At 37.8% G+C, this 25,545-nt stretch overlaps 1 protein-coding gene across 2 annotated transcripts in view; it reads right to left on the bottom strand.

Annotated features, from left to right (window-relative positions):
• Positions 1-25,545, bottom strand: part of LOC149820254 (Metallopeptidase M24 family protein) — a 69,782-nt gene that overhangs the window by 5,553 nt on the left and 38,684 nt on the right. For both annotated transcript variants that reach the window (XM_089982588.1, XM_089982589.1), the window contains 3 exons: positions 689-742; positions 491-596; positions 179-247 (listed from right to left, as the gene is read on the bottom strand). In XM_089982588.1, the coding sequence (XP_089838714.1) occupies positions 179-247; positions 491-596; positions 689-742 (229 nt within the window). The remainder of the gene's footprint in view (positions 1-178; positions 248-490; positions 597-688; positions 743-25,545) is intronic.

The raw sequence follows: 25,545 nt of genomic DNA, 5'->3' as shown, positions 1-25,545 counted from the left end.
CATTGGTCTGACTTGCTGGGTTTTAGACATTGAATCAAGACAGAGATATCATAAAATACTGAATCAAGGTTTTTAATCCACATATCATTAGGCAAGAAAGAATGAAAAATATCAAAAAGTTCTGTAAACTATGACAGATAACAAATTTGTGATTCTGAAGAGCGTATTTACTGCATACCATGCCCTCTTGAAGTTCTCTCACTGTCCGTAGGGCCTTCAGTCCAGGTTCTTTTGGTCTTTCCATGCCCTACATCATCAAAGTAAATATAAAGTGACAAAAAAACCAATAATGCATCTAGATGGTAGGCAATGAAGGGAACACTATTCAAAGAATCCTGATGCCAACTAGAACGGATGATTTCCCACACTATAATCCTGGAAGCTAGGTGTTCCATGAAATCCTACTATTGTTCCAGAGAGAGAGAGAGAGAGATTGGGGAGGGGAGGGGGGGACCACTAATCTGCAAGTATCATAAGCCAGAAAGTATACCTTCCCATAACCACCAGGATCATGAGTATCAATGCCCAGAAAATGCCCCAGTCCATGTGGCATGAAAACAGCACCAAGTCTTGCTTCCATCATATCGTTGACATCACTTCATGATCCACAGGTCAAGAAAATACTGGTGAGGCATGCAATTTGGTTGCTTTTTCTGTAATGAAACACACGTGAATTGAAGAAACGTACCCGATAAGAATGCCTCCTGTCTTCAGGGATTCTAGAATGGTTTTCTCAGCCAGTCTGCAGCAATTTCATCATTTTCAAAATCCAGGAAAAAGCTTGTAACTACCACTTTTAATAGTCAAATGCACAATAAGGCACATATTCTGATCGAATCTCATAGGACAGCAAAACTTATGCATAGGACAAAAGGCAGCTTTAGATCTAACATTAACTGATACAAAATAAAAATAGTTAGTTTTTATGCTTGCAATTCATATTGAGAGTGGTGGATGAATCCAGATTGATGGTTGCTTCTGCAGAAAGGAAGGGTTTACTGCAAACCAAAACCAGAAAAAGGAAAACTATTGCATCAATTTAACCAATTGTGAAAGTTTTGGAGATGGTAACTGGGGATGAATCCACCATACATTATTTGTATGATGCCATAAATCATGTTAGACAAAAAAACAAAAGTTTCCATGAGGGCCAAATGCATATGGACTTGCTATCAGAGAACATCATTGACATAGATGAGAGCTGAATTTGAAGAGGTCATTATATATTCTTGTTGGATATTTTAACTGAGCTTTTTCTTAGTGATTTGTTGAAGATGAATGGCATTGTCATGTACAGAATCAAGACATTTGTAAGGAAAAGGTTATAAAGAAACAAGAAGAAAAGAATTGGGCTTGTTTCAGAACTAATCAATTATTATTTTTAAGATCTCTAGTGAGCTTACAGCATCTCTTTTTTGTGCTGCATATGCACATAATTTCTATTTTATTGTCTTTTTTCTAATCTGCAGTTTCATAGGTTGTAATTTGTCTTTCCAAGAGCAAAATGTCTCCATCTCTCTCACAAGTTGGAAATAAAAATACTTAGTCAACCATATACTGAATTTTCACATCAAAGCAATCAAAGTGCATCTGAAGCTGCACATTTGAAAAGAATCACTCCTAGTGATCTATTGTATGCATTGGAAAAGGATAAATAGGCTCAAGCTAACCATTCTTGTAAGACTCGTATCTCTCCTGGGTTTTCCTTAAAAAAATGTTTAGATCCAGGTTGGATCTAACCCAGATCCAGGTGGCAAGTCGACTCACCAGTCAACATTCCCCCCCCCCCCCTCGTGGTCTATTTAAACCCCCCACAGGGGGGGTTCTTTTTAAAACTAAACCTGACCTCTCTCTCTCTCTCTCTCTCAGCGCTTCCATCCGATCGTCAGACGCTCGTCGATAAGTCCCTTCTCACTCTCTCTTTTAGTTTAGCCAGATGGAGGGGCCAAGCCACCTCCACCCGACCCTCTTCTCCTTCTTCCTCTGTTTTCTCGGAGAACCAGGTGGGGCGGCTGAAGCCACCACCCATCTCCTTCCTCTGTTTTCTCAAAGAACAGCAGCTGCTGTGGCCATTGGATGGCCGACCTAGTGGGGCGGCTGAAGCTGTCACCCTGCAGGAAGTAGCGACACCACTCGGGTGCCGCTCTTCCCCTCTTTTTTTTGGAGGTGGAAGCATCGCACGATGCCGCCACCATGGCTGAGGCGGCGACACCACTCAGGTGCCACCCTTTTCATTTTTTTTCTTCTCTCTCGGTGGTGGCGGGTGCCGCCCGTTCCCCTTTTTTTTCTTAGGGTTCCTAGAGAACCAGAGCCACCAACGGAGGTGGCTCTGGCTCATGAAGGGAGAAAGAGTGTCAGACACCCTCTTCTCCTTCCTGTTCGGCTCAGGTGGAGGCAGAGCATGCAACTCTCCTCCAGCCCCTCTCCATGTTTTGGCTGGCCTGGTAGCTTCTCGCCCCCCTTTTCCCTATTGGAGGACCGAGCGAGTCTCGGTCCTGTCACAAGGTTAGGAGCAAGCCAGACTCGGCCTAACCACCGAGCCCACCCCCTCCTTCGGTTTGCTTAGCCTGCCGAGCCCACCCCCTCCTTCAGTCCAGGTTTTCAGACCGAGCCTGTTCAGTTAGCAAACTGAGCCAGGCTCGGTCATACTTTACCCCCCCTTCTTGGCCCGAACTCGGCACGGTCCGATCGGCTCGAACCAGGTTCGGGTTTGACCCTTGCGACGCCATTGTCGCCTTGTCCGCTAAAATAAGGTTTTAATATCATTCTTTATGCAGCATAATAGAATCCTTTTTAGCGCACCACACCAACACAATGAACGAGACACGCTTACCGAGCTATGTCACATAGGTGCGTGTGCAGGTACGGGTGTGGATGCGGCACTTTAAAACAACTTGGGTGACTTGGGTGCAGGGAGGATATATATAATTTTTAACAGTTTTAAGTTAACACTCTGTGTATTTGTGTACATTTACGTGTATATATATATATAATATAGATAAAAATGAACTTGATTAGTGTAATATCGTGTATTTTTAAAATTTGAGATTTTCGAAAATTTGGCTAAGTATAGAAGAAAAATCGATAGATTCTCAATTTTAGACAGATGCTTTGGAATCTGGGATTGGCCTGAGAAAAAGTTTTATTTTTTGACCTTTAAATTCGAGCGAAATTCAGGTCATTTTCGAGCGAATTTCGGAAGTGAAATTCAAGTTATATATCATTGGATGCGTCTCAAAATTCTGAGTGTAACGACATTATATTTTTCGTGATTCGGGCTACGGTTGGCCCAAAAATCGCATTTTTTAAAAAATGAGCAGTTTGTCGGTTCAAATCCAAATTTGGATCGGATTCAGATTTGGATCGGATCTGATAGATTTATTCAAATTAATATGGATTTGGACTCTATCCAAGACCCATATTAATCTGGATTTGATCGAGCCCAAGACCCATTTGGATTTTTGGAGATGGATTTGGATCTTGGATTCGGATCTAAATCTAAATCCATGCCCAACAATTTTTCCAACTTTAAATTCATTAGAAACCTTTAAATTGGAGTAAATTAATGTTAAGAAGCCTCCCAAGTTAATTTGGTAATTTTTGAAAGCTTCTGGAAATTTATTTATTATTTAATATTAATTAATTAATTTAATATAATTCTGAAAATTTAAATTAGCATTTGTTTAGGACTCTTAGTAGAGCCCTTAAACATACATAGAAGCATCTAAGAAGGTTTTAGAAAGGCTATTGAAATAAAGATTTGAAAAAGTCAACTTGGAGAGTTTCGAAATTTTTGAAACTTTATGAGAGAAGAGAGCCCACATGGGGCTGCACTCTCTTCTCCAACCCATCTAGAAGGGGGCGGAGAAGCCCCCCCCCCCTAGGGCCTTATAAATAGATCAGAAAAAAAAAATAAGAAAAGAGAAAGGGAAGGAAAGAGAGAAAAAGAGAGGAAGAAGAAGAAGAATTCTTCGATCGTCCGGCGTTTTCCACCATTGTTCTTGTTTTCTTTTCGATTCACGGTCAAGGTACGGGTTTCTCTCTTGTTTCGAACAAGAAAAAGAGCGTGGATTGGGATTTCGTGCAATATTTTGGTAAAAATATATGAAAAAGGAGTGGATCTAGATATTTGCTCCAATTAGTCTTTGATATTCCTTTTTTTTTTTTAAGTTTATTTTTGGGGGAAATTTATATTTTGATGCTTGACATTGTGGAACCTTAAATCGGGGCAGATTGGTCATGTTTGGAGTATGTGCAAATCTGACCCAGATTTAGGGCACGTGAAATCTGGAAATTTTAAGGCAAAATCACGGAGTGCACGTATGTTTTCGTAGAAACAAAAGATAATTATTGTATTAGCATATAGTTTGCTTTATGAATCTGAGTGTACGTGATTCCAAAGGTGCGTATATATGCATACTTAAGAGAAATTACATATGCAAAGCATGCTGAGTGTGGATATGGACATATACGCATGATTATGTACATTTGAACTCAGGTACAACATATGCTGCCCAAATATCACTGCACTCATGTACATATGTCTTAAATGTATATATATATATATATATATATATATATATATATATATATATATATATATATATATATATTTGTTTCTTTTGTGTTGGGCAGGTCGGCTGACTGGGCCTGATCAGATTTTGGCCTGGGCTGACAGGCTTGCCCTGTCAATCCTGCCGAGCCTTGGATCCCAGCTGAGTGGGCTCGACTGGGCAGAACCTAGTTCAAAAAAAAAAATAGGGTTTTTGTTGTGGTCTGGTCTGGTCGGCCGACCAGCTGAACTCAGTTCGGCTGGTCAAGCTAGGCCAGACCTTGCCTTGCGCAGTCCGGCCTCGTCAGGCCTGCCGAGCATAGTGGGCCCAGCAAAGTGGGCTCGACTGGGTAGGCAATTTACAAAAAAAAAATCTGCAACTTGTTGAGAATAGGTGGTTTTAAGTAAAGTCATTTTATATTAAGATGCTATTTGTATTTTTTGATTTTATAATGGGGCTTTATTGTAATTATGCTTTTAAGCCTCTCTCTATTTAACATAGAGAGAGGCCCTAATAACAAATCGTGTTCTTTGTTTCTTATGCTGCCGCCTCTCTCTCTCTCTCTCTCTCTCTCTCTCTCTCTCTCTCTCTCTTCTCTTCTCTTCTCTTCTCTCTCTATCTAGGGCTCGATTCATCTTCTACATGGTATCAGAGCCTGCGGTACCTGGCCATTCAAAGTGAGTTGCAGAAATCCAACGGCTGTATCAACAGAAATTTAGATCGGCTGCTTTAATCGTCGATTGTTTCAATCGAGATCCCCTTCTCTCAACCAGTTGTCTGTCTTCGTTGAATCACAGTTTCTGCCTCTCACCTTAGTTTCAGCAGATAGTGGGAGCGTGATCGACTGTGACGTGGGAGCGTGATCGAGCATGATCAAAGCACAGTCGATCATGGAGGCTTTCTTGATCGTGATCAAACTTCGATCCAATGAATAATTTTTCTAATCAGGTCAGCGATTTAAAATTTTTTTTAAGATCTGATGACAGATCTGGGCATGCTGCTGGTCGTGGATGTTTGCTGTGGGTTTCGTAGCTCCTCGTTGTTATTCTCGTGACTTCCTACGCTGGGAGTTTGATTGTTGTTGGTGATTCTGCATATGGTTGGGAGCCCTGTTTTTTTTGCGTGAGATCTTGATATCGTGGACATCGGTACAGTTGCACTGAACCACGTTAGTTTCTGTGGGTTACTATCTTTGCTTTCTAATCTGCAGTGAATGTTTGAAAGAGATTAGTGCTTCTATTTCAGCCGTGATACCTTGATTTTTGGCGTGACTTCTTGTTTTTTTTTAGAAACAGCAATCCAACACATAGTGGTGTTGCTCGTGAGTGGAAAATGACTGATGGTTGAGCTGTATATGTCTGGGGAGCTGCCCCTGTTATGAAACAGGTTCTGCGTATGCAGAAGTTATGTTAGTCGTGATTCAATGACGTGCTGAATTTTTTTCCTGTTTGTGGGCTGCTGCTCACTACTGTCGTGGGGTTTTTTTTTGGTGTGTGAACAGCTGTTGATTGTAATATCAGTTGGTGTGTGAGTGTAACACACGGTTTTTCCCTGTTTTGATTGGAGGCTGTCCTGTTTTTTGTTTCTTAACCAGAAGTATGGCTGAAACTTCGAAATGTGATTCAAAATTGGAAAATATTGGAGAATATAAGGCATTTACCAATCCATTTTCGTACGGTTCGTCTGTAAGGTTGAATGAAACTAACTATGTCAGGTGGTCCAGAACATTTATGATGTCGGTATCTGGACATCGTAGAAAACATATCTTGTTGGAAGACGAACCCACTGAAAAGGTGGGAAAATATGTTACCTGGGATGAAGATAATGACATAGTTATGTCATGGATTATGAATAGTGTCGAACCCCATATTGCAGATGGTTTAATTTACTATAATACAGCCAAACAGATGTGGGACAATCTTCGAGATACATACTCACAAGAGACTAATGTGAGTCGTATCCTACAAGTCGAACAAGAAATATATAATTTACAGCAGGGAGATCAAACCTTGGCCCAGTACTATGCCTCCGTAAAAGCTGCGTTTGAAAGACTTAATGCTCACAGACCCCTCTGTTGTTCGAAACAAAAGGATCATCAAGAACAAACTATGGTTGCTCGGTTTCTTACAGGTTTATCTTTAGAATTCTCTGTTGCAAAAGTTCAAATGTTGATTGGTTCCGATGTACCTACTCTTGCTGAGGCATACAATCGTCTGAGCAGACTTGCGATATCTCTTCCACATTCTCAGTCTGTGACTCAGTCATCTGCCTTAGTTGTCTCATCTGGTTATGGGCGTGGAAATCTTCAGACCTTCAGAGGACGAGATCGCGGACGAGGTGTGGGAGGTAGAGGAAAGCTTCAATGTACATTCTGTAGAAAATCTGGACATTTAGAAGATCGTTGCTGGGATAAGCATGGCCGACCAACCTCCTCTTCATCAAAGTCATATGCTCCTAAAGCAAATGTTACTACTCTCGAGGCAACAAAGGCACATGAAAATATCTCTGCAAGTGACAGCAGTATCACCCTCAGTCGTGCTGAATATGATGAGCTGATAGCTCTTCGTCCTTTGAGTTCTACCTCTCCTGTAGCTGGTGTTGCCTATTCAACCGGAAATCTACTTCATCCGACTGACAGTAAGCGGATTATTGATTCTGGTGCATCCAGACATTTGTGTGGAAATTCACTTGTTTTTTCAGATCTAAAGGATATTAAGGCTCAGCTTGGAGTCTCATTAGCCGATGGGAGCACCTCCCCGGTTGTTGGTCAGGGAAATATTTCTATATCCTCCTCATTACAGTTAAAAAATGCTCTTCATGCTCCAAAATTTCCTCAAAGTTTACTCTCTGTTAGTTGCCTTGTAAAAGAACAAAACTGTAGAGTAATATTTGATCCAATGGGTTGTCATTTTCAGGATTTGCTGACGGGGAAGAAGATTGGTGGAGGCTATGAAGAAAATGGAATTTACTACCTACATCATCCAATGGGTACTGTTCATGCTGCAGTGGAACATTCATTCAGTCCTGTTCAGTGGCATCGTCATCTTGGTCATCCTTCATTGTCAAAGCTTCGTTCGGTCTTTCCTCAGATTCCTTCCACCACATCATTTCAGTGTGAAGCATGTCAGCTGGGCAAGCATCATCGAAGTTCGTTTCCTTCGAGTCAGAGTCAGTCTAGTAATAAAGTCTTTGAACTTCTTCATGCAGATGTATGGGGTCCTAGTAAGATTCCTACTAGGACTCAGTGTCGATACTATTTAGTTATTGTTGATGATTTCTCTAAGTTGTCATGGGTGTTTTTAATAAAGGAACGATCTGACGTTCCAAGTATTATCAAATCTTTAATTCTTGAAATAAAAACTCAGTTTGAATCTAGTGTCAAGATTGTTCGCACTGATAATGCTCTCGAGTTTAAATCAAAAAGTCTGTTACAGTTTTACCAAGATAATGGCATCCAACCCCAAACTTCTTGTGCCTATTCATCTCAACAAAATGGGGTGGCTGAGCGAAAACATCGTCACCTACTTGATGTTGCCAGGACCATTATGATTCAATCCAATGTTCCTGCGTTATACTGGGGAGATGCAATTACAACTGCTTGCTATCTGATCAACCGCATGCCTTCCTCTTCTGTGGGTGATCAAATCCCAATTCATATCCTAAACCCCAATACCCCCCTTCTTCTCCCTCTCGCCCAAAGTATTTGGATGTGTTTGTTTTGTACACAAACTTGGCCCTGACCGTGATAAATTAGCTGCTCAAGCTACAAAATGCATATTTATAGGTTATCCCAAAAATCAAAAGGGATATCGATGTTATGATCCTACTTCTCGCCGAGAGTATGTCAGTGCGGATGTCTCTTTCTTGGAATCCACTCCATATTACTCTAGTACCGGTTCCCCGCTGCAGGTTGATCCAGCTGAGTCTTGTCCATTACCTATACCTCCTTTTCCTTTGGAATCCGTGCCCTCATTCCCGAACCAAACTTCATCCTCTTTCAGATTTCATAATCCTCCATTGGTATATGTGCGTAGAGATCCACCTCCGCAAGTGCCTTCATCTTCTTCTTCCCCTGAGGTAAGTTCTACTGACAATAGTGATCTTCATGATGATGATAACAGGCCGATTGCTCTACGAAAGGGGACACGACAATGTACCTTATACCCCATATCTCATTTTGTCTACGAAGCCAGAATTGGAAATCAGATGAAATCTTTTATTTCAGCTTTATCTGCTGAAACTATTCCTCTGAACTATCAGCAGGCAGAGCTTGATACTCGCTGGAAGCTGGCTATGCAAGAAGAAATGGATGCCTTAATATCTCAGCATACATGGGATCTAGTTGATGTTAGAAAGTGACTTGGAATACATTGGGTTCAATAGTGAACCCATACTTATGCACGTGGAGTGCAAATATACCCATTAAAGGGAAACAACATAAGCACATAATGTGCTAACACATAAAACCCATAAAAAGGGAAAAATATGACATAAAGTCATAAGTTGCATATCATTGAAGAATAATGGAGAAGGGGTAAAAACCCCATTACAATGGAGCATAAGCTCCCTCAAGAATACCAAATACAAAGGGGAAATCCCCTATTTATAAGCATAAAAAGGGACCACCTTGGGGGCTCCCAAAGGGGACGTTGGAGAGCCCCCAACGGTCACATTTGTGACCGTTGGGGGCTCCCAACGTCACTTTTGGGAGGCCCCCAATGTGGTACGAAATCCAAAAATATAAAAAACAAAAAATAAAAATAAAACAAAAATTACAATGCATATTCCAATTGGAATATGCGTAAAATGCTAATTTACAAGAATACCCTTGAGGGTATTTTAGGAAGATAAAATATATATATTTATATATATATATAAATAGAGATATGTATACACATATATATATATATATATATGTATACGTATCTTTATATATATATATATATAAATATATATATGTACATTTAAGGATCAACATATTTTAACACCCCCCCTCAATCTTTGCGGGGAAACGAAAAGATTGATCAAAGGGCAAAACTCCAAGAGGCTCCGGCAAGGATGCAATGAAACTTGAAAAGGCCTTCCTCCTTTTGTCTTTAAATTTCCCGAACTATCCAGGGTACTTCTCTTTGTCCTATCTCCAAGATCCTGTGAAATAACAACAAAGAAACAAGTAAAACAAATCTTTGTACTTTTATTCAAATGAAACATTTCTAACTAGCACAGGTTAGAAGAGATGCAAATTATGCAAAAATGACACCAAAGTTTCAAAATCATATATCATGTTTAAAACAAAATGAGCGGAAGCAAATTATGCAAAAATAAATTGCAAGAATGCATAATGCATTCATAAGGTCCAACGTTGGACAAATATAACCCCATAATGGGGAATAACAAAATGGTCCACTAAGGGACACCACAATAAGCCTACGAAGAGGCATGATATACATAAACATTATTGAATGAGGGCCCAAAAAGGCCATCAAGAGCATATGCATATACTTATCATGAAATGAATTAATACTCAAAGAACTCATTAATGAACATGCTTCAAACATGTAATGAAGTGCCAAACAAGAGAAACAAAGTCTCCAAGCATACTTTAGGCAAAATAAACCCAAGAGTTCACAAAGTTTTAAAATCATTTATGAAAGACATACTTAATACACATTTTGCATATAAGGGTGGCAAAAACCATAAGCACTTAATATATAGATTAAATGCTAAGAAATCAACTTGATATGCATATCAAAAATATGATTTGCTTGAAAAACACAAGTCATGAATGAAATTTTGCAAATTTCAACAATAGTTTATCCATTACAAACATCTTCCTCATTAGTCCTCAAAAACCCATAAATCAAGTGTATAAGCTACTAGATCAAGAATATAAAGCCATTAAAGGCCAAAGACACACACAAAGATGTGTAAAAGAACCTCTTGTCTACATATAATAATACTTGAAATAAGTGCATCTACGACAAGAACAAGAGAATACATGCCAACATGGACTAAAAAATATCTCTTGTCTACGTAAAAAATACACTTAAAACCAAGTATGTTCAGCTACTAGAACAAGAGTAATAAGCCAACCATGGGCTAAAACATAATACATCTCTTGTCTACATATGATAGCACTTGAAATGAGTGAAATAAGCCAACCATGGGCATACATCTTAAGCGACTAGAACAAGGACACAAACGCCAACATAGGCTAAAAATCACACACCATGGTGTGAATCAACGTGCCTTGTCTACATATAAAAACACTCAAGACAAGTGTGTTCAGCTACTAGACCAAGAGAGCAAAAGCCAACAAAGGGCTAAAAACACACGAAGGTGTAATAAAATTCTTGTCTACATATGATGACACTTAGATAATGGGCATAAAAGGAAAAGACTTTTGAGGCAATAAACTTGTAATGAAAATAAACCTCGAATAAAACAATACTCCTTTTAAAATGAATTCTCATAACAATAACATGCATGTAAAAAAATATCTTCAACAAGATACCATAATCGATAAAATAAAATTCTTGAGAACAAATGTGTGAACATACACACACCAAGAACACTTAGAATACTTGTGCAAAATCACAACACAAAATCATAAATGTGCAAATGTACTCATAAGATTCATAAACAAGAAAAGGTTGGGCAATAATCCCAAAACCCTTGATTTTTAATATACCTTAAAACATTTAAGGTTTTAAAACACCATATGTCCATCACATTTACATAGATGCATCCATAATATCAATGGCCACAAGAGAAAAAATGAGTGACACGCTCATAATTAGAGATCATACAACAAATCATTTTAGAGTCCCAAGGTGCCCATAACTCACCTCAACAACCATCTATAATATGGAAGGTGGACAAACTAAAATGATATAACACGAGGTGCCCATAACTCACCTCAACAAACATCTCTAATATAACAATAATAAGGCCAAATAAAAGATGCATTAAATAACATGTGATGGACAAATATAAATGCCACAAAAAGGCAATAAACACTTAAGGAATCATTTTTCAAGGAAAAGAGGACCGATTAAAACATTGAATCAAAAGGTCCAATAATCAATAATGTGCTTTATAACAACAATTTTGCATAAACACAAATTATGCTTAATCTTCAAACAAGTCATTTATACCAAAAAGGACTTATTAAGCAATAACCACAACATAAAGAATTCATCAAGACAATTAAGCTTTTAATCAAAGAAATCATAAGAACCGTAATGGTTCACAAAGAAGGCTTTAACACAATACTCAAGGAATGAATATTTAAAACACTTGAAAATTTATAAATTTGGGATTAAATCCCATAAAACAATTTTTAAAAAAACCTTTGATTGTGATGAGATATGCGGAAACATTCAAAGTGCTAAAAGCACTTACAATGATTTAAAAAGGACTCAATATCTAAATTCATTATATTTTTCACAAAAATAAATGTGCATAAAGGCTCCATAATGCAAAAATGTCTACGAAGAGACAATACACATGTGAGCACAAAAGGCTTTATAAAAGATGTGCACGAAGGCACTCATACAATACTTGAACAAATACACACCAAGGTGTAAACAAACATGCACTAAGGCATGTATTTCATAAAAAAGAGGGAATGCATACAAGCGCAAATATTTGAGAAACAAATGTGCACAAAACACAAAAATACTCAAAAGTGAGCAAGTATGCACTTTATAAAAAGAGCAATGCTTGAAATTCTCAAACTTTAACAATTGCAATTGAGGACAAAGAAAACCATATTATGGCCATTGTAGGCATTTTTAAAAAATATTATTAAGAGGTTTCGAAACCTTATGAAAAATACAAACCAACAAGTTTATAAAGATGAAAAATGAAATCATTTATACCAAAAGGATGCAAAAGATGAACTATGCACTCTATGTAGTGTGAGAAATTCCTTTTAAAAAATCTTTCCTAATGGTTTATCATAAACAATTTTTCAAAAAAGAAACATTGAAAAACTTTTAGGAGTTCTTATAAGTTAACATTAACAAGAACTACTTTAGGATTCAACAAAGATTTTTAGATGTGAGAGATTTTCATATAAGGATTATATCAAATTTTTCAAAAAATGCACTAAAATTCATAAAAAAGAGGAACTCAAATCAACTTAGGGTTCATATGAGAGTTAAGAAATTTTAAGCAAAGATCATTACTTTAGCAAGAAATCATATATATAATTTTAAAAATTAACTTATAGGTCAATCATGAGATAGTTATGTAAGAATTATAAATCTCACATAATTGAAGGTAATTTTAAAAAAAAAACATAAATTGCTATTATATGCGATGAGTAGTTCGATAAACATAAATTATATATTTGAACAACAAACGAGTTCACCAAATTTGAGGGAGATAATTTTAAAATATACGAGCACACGAAATGTGAAAAGACATAATTCAACTATCATAACCATTAAACGAACAAACTATATGCAAGAAACATATTTTCAAATACATAATACTTTAAGAAAAGGGATACATACCGAATAACTTCAAAGCAAAAAGGAAGAGCAATGAATACTTCACAATTTCTTGAGCGACACGCTTTCCGTTGCACCAAAGGACAACCCCATCGTGACCTTGCTTTGATACCATGTTAGAAAGTGACTTGGAATACATCGGGTTCAATAATGAACCCATACTTATGCACGTGGAGTGCAAATATACCCATTAAAGGGAAACAACATAAGCACATAATGTGCTAACACATAAAACCCATAAAAAGGAAAAAATATAACATAAAGTCATAAGTTGCATATCATTGAAGAATAATGGAGAAGGGGTAAAAACCCCATTACAATGGAGCATAAGCTCCCTCAAGAATACCAAATACAAAGGGGAAATCCCCTATTTATAAGCATGAAAAGGGACCACCTTGGGGGCTCCCAAAGGGGACGTTGGAGAGCCCCCAACGGTCACATTTGTGACCGTTGGGGGCTCCCAACGTCACTTTTGGGAGGCCCCCAATGTGGTACGAAATCCAAAAATATAAAAAACAAAAAATAAAAATAAAACAAAAATTACAATGCATATTCCAATTGGAATATGCGTAAAATGCTAATTTACAAGAATACCCTTGAGGGTATTTTAGGAAGATAAAATATATATATTTATATATATATAAATAGAGATATGTATACATATATATATATATATATATATATGTATACGTATCTTTATATATATATATATAAATATATATATGTACATTTAAGGATCAACATATTTTAACAGTTGATTCCCCAGCAGATGCTGGCATTGTTGGATGTAAATGGGTATATACTATAAAGTACAAATCTGATGGTTCAATTGAACGGTACAAGGCCAGATTAGTAGCCAAAGGGTATACTCAAACATATGGTATTAATTTCTTTGAAACTTTTTCTCCTGTTGCACGGACGGGTACTATTGGTCTTGTTTTCTCAGTAGTTGTTCAGCATGGTTGGAGCTTGTACCAATTAGATGTGAAAAATGTTTTTCTATATGGGGACTTATCTGAGACTGTTTACATGCAACAACCTCCAGGATTCGAGGTTGAGGGGGAGTGTCAGAAGGTGTGTAGATTGAAAAAGGCGATTTATGGCTTGAAACAAAGTCCCTGTGCATGGTTTCAAAAGTTGTTTGAAGTGATGTCACGTTTTGGCTTTAATAGGTCAGCAGCAGATCATACACTATTTATAAAGAAAACTAGCTCTGGCATAGTTGTTATGGTGGTATATGTGGATGACATCATTCTTACAGGCGATGATGTGAAAGCTATTGAAGCCACAAAGGCTCATCTTCAAAAACACTTTGTTACAAAAGACCTTGGTGCACTCAGGTATTTTCTGAGTATAGAAGTTGCCAGGAGCCGTGAAGGGATGGTTTTGTCTCAACGGAAGTATGTTCTTGACTTATTAAAGGAAACAGGAATGTTGAGAGCTAAACCAGCAAATATTCCCATGGACCATAAAGTTCAGTTGTTTGAAGAAGGGTCAAAACTGGTTGATAGCAAAAGCTATCGCTCTCTAGTAGGGAAACTACTGTATGTAAGTGTGACCAGGCCGGATATTGCTTTAGCAGTAAGTAAAGTTAGTCAGTTTATGGAAAAACCAACTGAGGTACACTGGAATGCAGCTATTATGATTCTCAGATATCTAAAATCTTCTCTTGGAAAGGGGTTATTGTTCAGGAAAGGTGGAACTCTGGAGATAGTGGCCTATTCTGATGCTGACTATGCAGGATCTGTAGTGGATAGAAAATCTACCACAGGATTCTGTGTGTTCCTGGGAGACAACTTGATCTCTTGGAGAAGTAAGAAACAAAATGTGGTTTCTAGGTCGAGTGCAGAATCAGAATATCGGGCTATGGCCCAAACAGCTGCTGAATTGATGTGGGTTCGTACTGTTCTTCTTGATCTTCAGGTGAAGGTTTCCTCTCCCATGACCATGATGTGTGATAACAAAGCTGCAACATATATAGCGAACAATCCTGTATTTCATGAGAGAACAAAGCACATTGAGGTTGATTGCCACTATGTACGGGATATGGTTCAAGCTGGTCATATCACTACCAAATATCTAAAGTCGGAAGACCAAGTTGCAGATATATTCACAAAACCTCTTGTCAGACCAAATTTCTCAAAATGTTGTGACAAGCTGAGCATGATTGATATCTATGCTCCATCTTGAGGGGGAGTGTTGAGAATAGGTGGTTTTAAGTAAAGTCATTTTATATTAAGATGCTATTTGTATTTTTTGATTTTATAATGGGGCTTTATTGTAATTATGCTTTTAAGCCTCTCTCTATTTAACATAGAGAGAGGCCCTAATAACAAATCGTGTTCTCTGTTTTTTATGCTTCCGCCTCTCTCTCTCTCTCTCTCTCTCTCTCTCTCTCTCTCTCTCTCTCTCTCTCTCTCTCTCTCTCTCTCTCTCTCTATCTAGGGCTCGGTTCATCTTCTACACAACTAAACAGTTAGTTTAGTTTGTTGGGCTGGCTGCCAGGCCCTGGCAGGGCACACATAGGCCCAGCCTGGGCCTGTGTAGTGATTGTCAGGCCCAGCCGATAGAGCTGGACCCCAGCCGACTGAGTCGGCTGGGTGCTGGACTATGTTTTTCAAAAAAAAAAAAAGGGGGACTTGGGGTTTGTATTGAATTAGAACTCTGAATTTTTTTTTTCATATGTAGTGACTGCAAATTTATGATTGTGCATGTACGGACCATGAATCGGACTAGGTGGATGTAATGTAATGTTCAGATTTGGGCATAGTTGATATGTTGTATTAGGTTCTTGAAATCTTAATTAAGTGCACTAAACTTCCAGATTTCACCCATAATGATTTCTTTGGTTATGCTCCTGCTAGAATTGAGTTTCGCATGCTTGTGAGGAATTAGCTATGCATGACCATGTCCCTAATGTAATGTTGTCTACTTGTACATCTTGCTGCCATGTGTAAAAGTTCTAAATTTTTTGTTGTTTTGCTTATATACAATTGCATGTTCATTCGTATTTGGACATGAAAGGACTCATGAAAGAGACGTGTATCTTTCATGAATATGTAAGCACATGCATATGAAAGTTTTATCTATGCATATCCTTGTTTAATATATATGTGAATGTGCATTTGAAAGTATGTGAAGTAAATGCATAGCGGCATGTTATTCATGATTTTTACATATGAATGCATAGATGATCAAAATGGATCATTATGGGCTGTGTGAGCCTTGAACTTGAGTTGCTCTTTGTTTTAGTTTTATGCATTGCAAAAATCTAAAGTGATATTATTGTTTTTATTTCATTGTTCTATGTTGGCACGGGTTGTGGTCCTGTGAATAGCTGCACATGTTGAATTGCGAGCTTGCATTATTAATTTTGCATGCTGAATTGTAAATTAAATAAGATGAATTAATAACAAGATAAAAGAAATTAAGGAACAGTGTAATCTACATTTTCATGATATCCCTTCTATAGTATGGGAATCTTGGACATTTGGGTTTTAGAGAAACCGTGAGGATACTAAAACTTCGTGTGCGTTGTTGTTGCTCCTGAACCCAATATTGAGGTTCTTCTCCTAGTCACGGTTTTAGGGAGAATCTGCTACTTTGCCGGGAGGTGGTGTGTAGACAAAGTTGTTGTTTTGGTATACCAAGAAAATGACATTATGGTTGTTAATTTCTATAGTATACCGACATTGGTTGTTGATTTCTAATATTCCGATGGATGGTGTTGATTCCTGATATCGATCGAGGGCTAAGTTTGAAACCTAGTAATAAAATACAACTTTGTGTGCTAAATTACCTTAGAGACCCTACTTAACCTCGAGAATTTTTACCTGTTTGGAGTATCCGCGGGCAACAGTAATTAAAAAGAAAAACTTAAATTGTGTACATTTAATAGAGACATGCATATGAAAAGAAAACTCTGATAAAAGATAATAATTTATTCATGCATTGCACTGAAATCATGCATATTCTTGTTATGCATTAGATCATGTATATTTACTTGTTCCCTTAATCGTAATATATTGGTGAATGCATGATGTTTATTCCCTAATGCCGGTAAAATGTCTTTATTGCTTAAATTGTGGTCTTTGTTGTTTATTAAATTGTTCTCTCATGCTTAATAATTGTTCCATATTGTATGAATAGTTAATTGAATTATGAATTTGTCTTAATTGCATCCCTCTAAAATATTGTATGAATCTTATTTATTTCTTTTTACTTATTTGTTTCATTAGAGGGATTCGTACAGACAATTCTTTGAATTTTGACACCCCTACTTTTGTGTTTTTTGCAGCCTTAGATGCCCAATGAGGCGACCTGCTTTGAGAGGAGCTACGAGAAGACTAACGACTATTTGGCAGATACCTTTGGACAGCGTGGCTCTTCTTTTTGCTTTATTTACATTTTATTTGCTTATGTCTCAGACTCTATGCAATTTAATAAATAAAGTTTGGGTTTGGTATAGTTTGAAATATGAGTATAAGATCCCTTGTGGTGGTGGTTGTGTTTAACTGTAAGGGCATCGGGTTTCTAGGAAGGTTTCTGCACTTATTTAAAAAAAAGCAAATTGTCATTTTTTCATGGGTACGAGTTGGGGTCTTACAATTAGGGTTAATCGAATCTACTTTTGGATAGAAATGGACCTCAGTATAGTTGACTTCACCTAACACAAAGGAAGTTGTGTCCAAGTATCGCATCCGCTTGGGTACGGGTGTGATGCGGGTGCGGTGCCCTGTTAGAAGAGTCTGTGTGGCATAATTACCGAGGCACGAGCCTTTACGAACCTATGCTCGGAATCGTTAAAAATTCGGACCATCACCGAGGTAGGGAAAAGTTGCATACGAGAACAATGTCAGAATACTTCTAACTCAAGGACGCAGTTTTGCGTATTCTTGTCCATCTTAAATTACATCATTTACTTTGCTGTCGCGCTGTAATGGGCACAGGCTCCAGCTTTCTGTAATTTATTTATCTCGATATGTGGTTTCACACATCGAGCCCTACTTTATGTCATTTACTTTGCCACCGTGCTATAATGTACACAGGCCCTTGCTTATGCAATTTATTTAGCCCAACGTACGGTTTCGTATACTGGGCATCACTTACGCAATTTATTTATCTCGATGTGTGGTTTAACACATCAGGCCTTGCTTTATGTCATTTACTTTGACATCGCGCTGTAATGTGCACATACTTATGCTTTACGATATATATATTTTATATACATATATAATTTTATAAAGTACGCAGTTTTGCGTACTCCTGCCTACTTTAGATTACGCTTGTATGTATTTAAAAGATGCACATTTGTGCATCCTCACTGAATCTCGATTTTTAAAAGATTTTACATGCGAGATTTCAAGCTCGCATTGTCTGTTGTCTCGAAAAGCAAAATAAGTGTTTTGCGTTTGCATATTCACAACTGAGTTTTATCCTCGAACCAACATAACCAAAAGGCTTCGACTACGTAGCCATAAGTGGTACGTACATCCAGTCCTTCTTTTCGGTATACGAAATGACTCGGATATTCTTCGGCCTAAAAAGTACAGAACATTGAAATTTCTAAAAAAATGTTTGGGTTTCTTCCTGAAAAACCAATATCTTTCTCATCATAGTGGTACTATCAAACATGCACGACATGTTAGTACTATAATAATTAGATTGGAGTTTTATAGTAACCTCGTAGTGTGACAATGCACCATGATTAAAAGAAAATCACATAAATGAAAATGATCACCTTCACAGGCAATATGCTCGATTTAGTTTAAAAGACCAAAACATATAGAATGGGTCGTCAGTTAAAATAAGACCTGACATACCCATTCGTCTATTTGGTTTCGTCAAGAGAGAGGATAGGATAGTACAAAAACTTTGATTGATAAGTTATTAACAACTACGCTCCTAGCAATGATTCGGTGTCCCTGATCATCGGGGTTAGGGGACTGGGCTACCAAACATTATCCTAGGTGGTAGATCTCATTGGCTTTTGCAGAAGTTTGGATGCATCCCTTGCCAATAATGCCTTTGGAGAATTCTCTCTCAGTCATAGGTCGTCCCTTTAGGAGTGGACTCAACTAGCTGTCCGAAGTATCAAAATACATAGAATAACAAACCCTCAGACAATCTCAGTTGTTTCTATGTTTATCCTGTGCGTACCCTCAGGTTAGTTAATTATCGAAACAAGATTACCATGCTCATTTTACTTATTCTGAAATTGCACATCACGAAAGTTATAAGGCATTTGTTAGTCTTGTTCTGAATTTTGATATCTATGCACCTAACAGGCTTTCTGATGATGGAAGCTTTGATACCAAAATGGTGTAAAATCAATGTATGAGTCGAATCACGATCCGAGATCCAACTGGATCTCCACGCGTGAAAGCAAAAGTAAGCAGATGAGTCCGAACAGGACTCAAACACTCTGAGATTCGAAGTAGTAGCACTCTGTTTCGACAAAGGTGGCCAATACGGGAAATATGCGCGACAAACACGCCTTTCCAACGAATTCAAGATCACAGAATTTGGATCTGTGATGATCGAGTTACAACAAGTATATGGGACGGATGGATAGGACACCCGGAACAGGTCGGTGACCAGTTCGACAGCTTGGAGAGGATTTTTTACCTCTTTGTCGATTGAGTTTGGAAAAACTCAAAACAGCAAAGTTGTTCAGAATTCTCTAACCTTTCTAACAAGCCTATGTTTGCAATTTTTGGATTTATACTCAGGAAGATATGATTCAAATATGTTGATATATTTTCTCAGTCAACTGTACGACTTCAGTTTGAGGATTTCTAGCTTACAGAAACAAAACCAAATTTTGGACACAGCAAACAACCAAATCACTAGATGTGTGTAACATGAAAGTTGTTCCTCTCAATATTAACTTTCCAAAACATCAATCAAATCATCAAACAAACATGCAATGAGCAAGATATGATAGAAATATGAAACTCTGTCAGAAACTTCCAACAACAGAGGCTAACCCAGGTCACACGCAACGGAGTAAAATTTGCCAGAGATTTTCGACACTCAACGAAAATGAATCAGGCAAAATTTTCATGCAATAGTTAATGAGATATGACGAAAACACAAAACACTAGCAGGGATGCAAAACACCGGCCAAAACTCTGGTCTTGTCCAAACGTCAGAAACTTGCTAGGAATTTTCACGGGCAAACGAAAATGATTCAGGAAAAACGGTAAACAAGCTTGTTGTGTGGTAGTTCATAGCTTACGATCAAATGAATTGTCTTGCTACGTTTTGCACTACTTACCCGTTTGCACTGCTTACTCGTTTGCACTACTTACGCGTTTGCACTACTTACCCGTTTGCACTGCTTACTCGTTTGCAGTACTTACCCGTTTGCACTGCTTACTCGCTTGCACTACTTACGTGTTTGCACTACTTACCCGTTTGCACTGCTTACCTGTTTAACTGCATATCTACTTTAAACTACTCAACATACTGAATTAAATGTACTTAATTCAGTTTCCTGTAGTCTTTCTTGTGCACCTGCTAGTTTTTCGCGAAACTAACCCATTCTATGGGTACAGGTGATGATTAGGTACACTACAGGCGATGGCGCGATTGCAAGATGACTTCAGGACTTCTTCTTCCTGCTCTTAGCTCGTGTCCTGGATGCTTTAGGTTTGTAACGGATTTTCTTTGGGATATCCGAATTTTGTGAGTTTTTGTTCTTTTAGCTAGCGTGCCCAAAGTTGTCAGCTTGCCTTCTGATTTAACAAAAGAAAAATCTTCCGCTGATTTCATAAACAAAATCTGGAGGAAAGAGATTTTCTCTAGTCTCTTGGCTGTTTTCTGAAAGGTTCGCAAGTTTGAAATTTTGGGGTATTACAGATATACCATGAAATAAGGGGTGACGATGTGTCTAGTATTGTTTGTTGCGTTGCTTTTAATATACATAATGAAATTGAATATCATATGTTTGCAACAAATATGAACTTGTTAACATACATACCCATGACATACGTAAATATATAACTGATAGTGGTTTCATACATACAAAATTATTGATAGTGTTCCCTTCTGCAAATTCATCTTGCAGCTGATTGATGTTCTCTTGAAGCTCTTTACAGCATTTTCGCCCACCTTTTTTTATGGATGTTCCACTAACATGAGCAGAATATTCAGTAAACGACATTGAAATTGCTTTCTACAGTACACAACACAAATCGAATATACGCCATAAAAGAGGCAAATGTTGCAGAAACTAGTCACGAGGTTTAGAAAATATACGCCTGAATCGCCATCGTTGATCGTGTAGCTGCTGTTGTGGCCTTCGTCGCCATCGCTGGCCGTCTAACTGTCGTCGTTGTCTTCGTCGACATCGCTGGCCGTGTAGTTGTCGTTGTCTCCTTCCTCGATATGGATACCCTCTTTGCGATGAAGCAGGTTATATGTTCGTTTCACAAACACGTTGTTCTAAAGAAATCGCCGATTCGTTTGTTTCTTAATTACGTAGCAAAGCGAAGTGACACCTTCCTGAACTTGTGCGGCGTGCCATTCATATATAAAGGAAACGTTTCACCTACCGCCCATTTCAAAAAACCACGCGCAAATTAATTGCATTACGCATTAATTAAATGAAAAAATGTCGTTTCATCTGACTTTTAGAAAACTAGTCAACGCAATATGACGTATCAGTCTAAACATCGTGTCGATTTGTTTATTATTTTCTTTTCTGCAATTTATGAATCAGTCATTGTGTAAATCGCGATAGTACATATTGTTCACATTGACAAAGCTCGTAACAGCAACTCGCAATAGGACAAATATTGTTAAATTATGGAACTTAAAGTATTGTGGTTGTAAGTCGATTTGTATTTATTAAGTTTAGATTTGTATTTATTAAATTACCTAGATTTGTAGTCTAAACAATATCTCGATTTGTGTGATGGGTTTAGGTGGGGGAGTGACTAGACCCCACTTGTTGTCCAAGTCTAAAACCCTAATCTATTTAACCAGTCTTTCTCTTTCTTTTCTGCGGCAGAGCAACTTCTTCTTCTTCTTTTTTCTCTTACGCCTTCGTCTTCTTCTTATTTTCCTTCTTCTTCCTTGTATTTTTCTTTCTTCTCTGTTCTTCTGTGTTCCTTCTACCTTTGCTTGATGGATGGTGTTTGATGTTGATACCGTGGTTGTTTCATACCTTGCAGAAAGATCTGTTTAATATTTAATGATGATTATAGTGGTTATCTTTTGTGAATACATCGATATATTCATGATACATACGACTATGGCGTATTTATCGTGAAGTATATCGAAGCTTACGTAGAATATAACGACCATAATCATCCTCAATCTTTGCCTCCATACCAGAGCAAGCACAAATATTCTGCATGATAGACAGGTGGATGCTGATGACAATCTATTTGATCTATTCCTACTGTCGGACTCTCAATCATTCGCAAACCATACTTTTCAGTTAAAAAAAATATATGCCTAATCTTTCAATATACTTCATGACAAATATGCTAGTCATGCGGGTTGCATCTTCTATGCCTATTGGGATCCATAACTTTATCTGCTGCCAATATACATCATGACAAAAAACTTGCAAACATATAAGGACCTCCATTGGTAGATAGATTTGCCTTCAATCGTTCTCAGTGACTAGCGAAGGCCACTGAATAAACTGAAAGTGCTGATGATGATGTTGATGATGTCTCTTTCGAAGCACATCACTATTTGGACGTGAGTTGATGCTGATGATGATATTTGTTTTCTTTGATGTTGATGATGGTCATGTATTGTATCTAAGTCAAACCATTGGTCATGATGTATTGTAACTAAATACTCATGTAAATGAATGTGGTTGTAATGTATCGTTAAAATTATTTATAATAACGAGTGTTAAATATCTTACGACTGTTACTAAGAATGCTAACGATTACAACGACGTACACTAATGAAAGTTAAATGTTAAAGCGATAACGATTTGTACTAAGGAATACAAATTCCTGCAACGATCATTACTTATGAATGCAAACGATTACAACGATTTAAGCACTGAAAGTTGAATGCTAAAGTCATAACGATATGTACTAAGGAATACAAAATCCTACAAAGATCATTACTTAAGAAGGCAAACGATTACTACGATTTATAGTACTGAAAGTTAAATGTGTCAGCGATAACGATTTGTACTAAGGAATACAAAATCCTGCAACGATCATTACTTAAGAATGAAAACGATTACAACGATTTACACTACTGAAAGATAAATGCTAAAGAGATAACGATTTGTACTAATGAAGACAAAATCTTGCAGCGATGATTACTTAAGAATGCTAAACATTTCAACGATTTATACTACTGAATGATAAATGTTGAAAGGATTATAAACAATTTTAAACAATTTACCTCATTTAATTGTAGACCATCTAAAATGAACTTAGCATTATCTTGCTTTACATTAATTCTAGACCACCAGTCGATCTTTAGGAAAACCACAAATCGCAAGGCAACACTAAGGCTGCGACGCCACAATATGCTCTCACGCCCAGGTCTACAACATAAATATATTAGTAAGACTATAACCTTCAACAATTTTTTATTTCTACTTTCCGATTTTTATCGGTCATTGTATAATTCAAGATAAGACAAATCGTTGTATATGTATTGTATCTTAATCATTATACCAGATATTGTCCCAGAGTGATATACACAATGACGTCTGTATCGATCAAGGTAACTTCATAAATACACATCTTTAGTGCTTTAAATGTATAAATCGTTGCTGCTTCAAACTTACAAATCGTTGTACAAATCGAAACCTTCATAAGTACATATCGTTGTAACATTTGGCTTCATACGTATATATTGTTGTATGATTTATCAAACTTAAATACAAATCGTGGTAGTTTAATTAAATCGTTAATGTTTAAAATGTATAAATCGTTCCTACATCGAACGTACAAATCGTTGTAGAAATATAGCCTTCATAAGTACACATCGTTGAAATGTTTGGCCTTCAAAAGAACAAATCGTGCTAACTAACTGTTTTTCGATGCCCAGAATGTGGATAGGTACAAATCGATTTGTTTCGGTATGAAAATAGGTGTTATTTAGCATGAATAGTAAAACCAGTTGTAAGATTTAGTATTCATATTTACAAATCGATTTGTTTGGATAACAAAACCTTGGTAATCAGACAGTGGAGAAGAAACACCTAGAAGGTAAACGCAGTCGATGGTGGCAACGATGCTGACACTGCGCAGACAACGGCAAAGGATGCTTCGGCGGTAGCAGACGACGAAAAAGGGTGCTCTGGCAACAGCAAACGACGAAAAAGGGTGCTCCGACGGCAGCAGACAACGGCAAAGGGTGCTCTGACGGCAGCAGAAGATGGTACTCCGGTGGCAGGAGACGACGACAAAGTTTGCGTCGTCAAAGGGAGCTCCTGTTATAGCATATGGTGCAAAAGTTTATTGCTTAGGGCGAAAACGAAATGTTTGGACTATAAAGAGTTAACATCATTCTCGAATCGACGTTTCACTTTTCTAGATGGAGGATCTTGAATCGTCGTTTCCCTTTTTTTGAATGGAGGACATTTTTGTCATCTTCCTTAACCGTCGTTTCATGGTAAGAATGGCGGGAAAGGGTACTTATGTCTTTGCAATCGCACCGGATTACAATGCTAAGTGATGCAGGCACACACAGGTATACGAGCCCCACGAGCTTATATTAGTGGCGCTCATTAGGACCCCCGAACACGCACTGTGGCTAACGGTCGTCTTCGGGGGTGGGGGGGGGAACATATAACCTGCTTCGCTCAAAGTGTAAAGGTTTATACCGAGTCTAAACCCAGTATTTGCCTATTCCAGTTTTAATTCAAAATTATGAAATCGTTTGAGTCTTAGGCTCTATTTGGGAGTCTACTGGCCATCAGAGGCTGTCGGAGAGGAGACCGGGGAATCTAAAGTTGTCAAAGGGAGGAAGGTATCATAGGACTCATGGTAATTGGCATTACCATTTCCTCAAATCAACTGCTTTCATGAGGAGGTGGTCATTACCAAAGTTAATGCCAACTGCTACTCCGGCTGCCCAATAAAATCTTCAGGCGTAGATAGGGGTGGGCATGGAGCTGGCCCGGCCCGGCCTGCTAATGGATCGGGTCATTGATCGGGCCAGCCTGGTCAATGGCCTAGCACATCACCTTGTGTTGGGATCTTGCAAGTTTAAAACTCAATGGTATAGTTATATAACTGGTAGAGGTCAGCCTAACCCCAGTTTGTCTTTAAAAAAAATGTTTTTTACAGTCATCCTTGCTGCAATGAAAGCCTTAGATGTCATTCATCCAGGGCAAAAATGGCTCTGAAAAAAATGTGGGACCCACCTTGGAGTTGGTTGTCAGGAGGTCTACTCGGCCTCGACATCCACTTGATAGATTGGTCAGCTACAAAAAAAATTCACTGGATTTTTAATTGTTTTTGACATCCATAAACAAA

This window comes from Nuphar pumila, chromosome 12 (assembly GCF_984573655.1).
Source record: "Nuphar pumila chromosome 12, dmNupPumi1.hap1.1, whole genome shotgun sequence".
Classification (NCBI taxonomy): Eukaryota; Viridiplantae; Streptophyta; class Magnoliopsida; order Nymphaeales; family Nymphaeaceae; genus Nuphar; species Nuphar pumila.
Note: the sequence above shows the minus strand (reverse complement) of the source record. Positions and strands in the feature narration are given on the sequence as shown.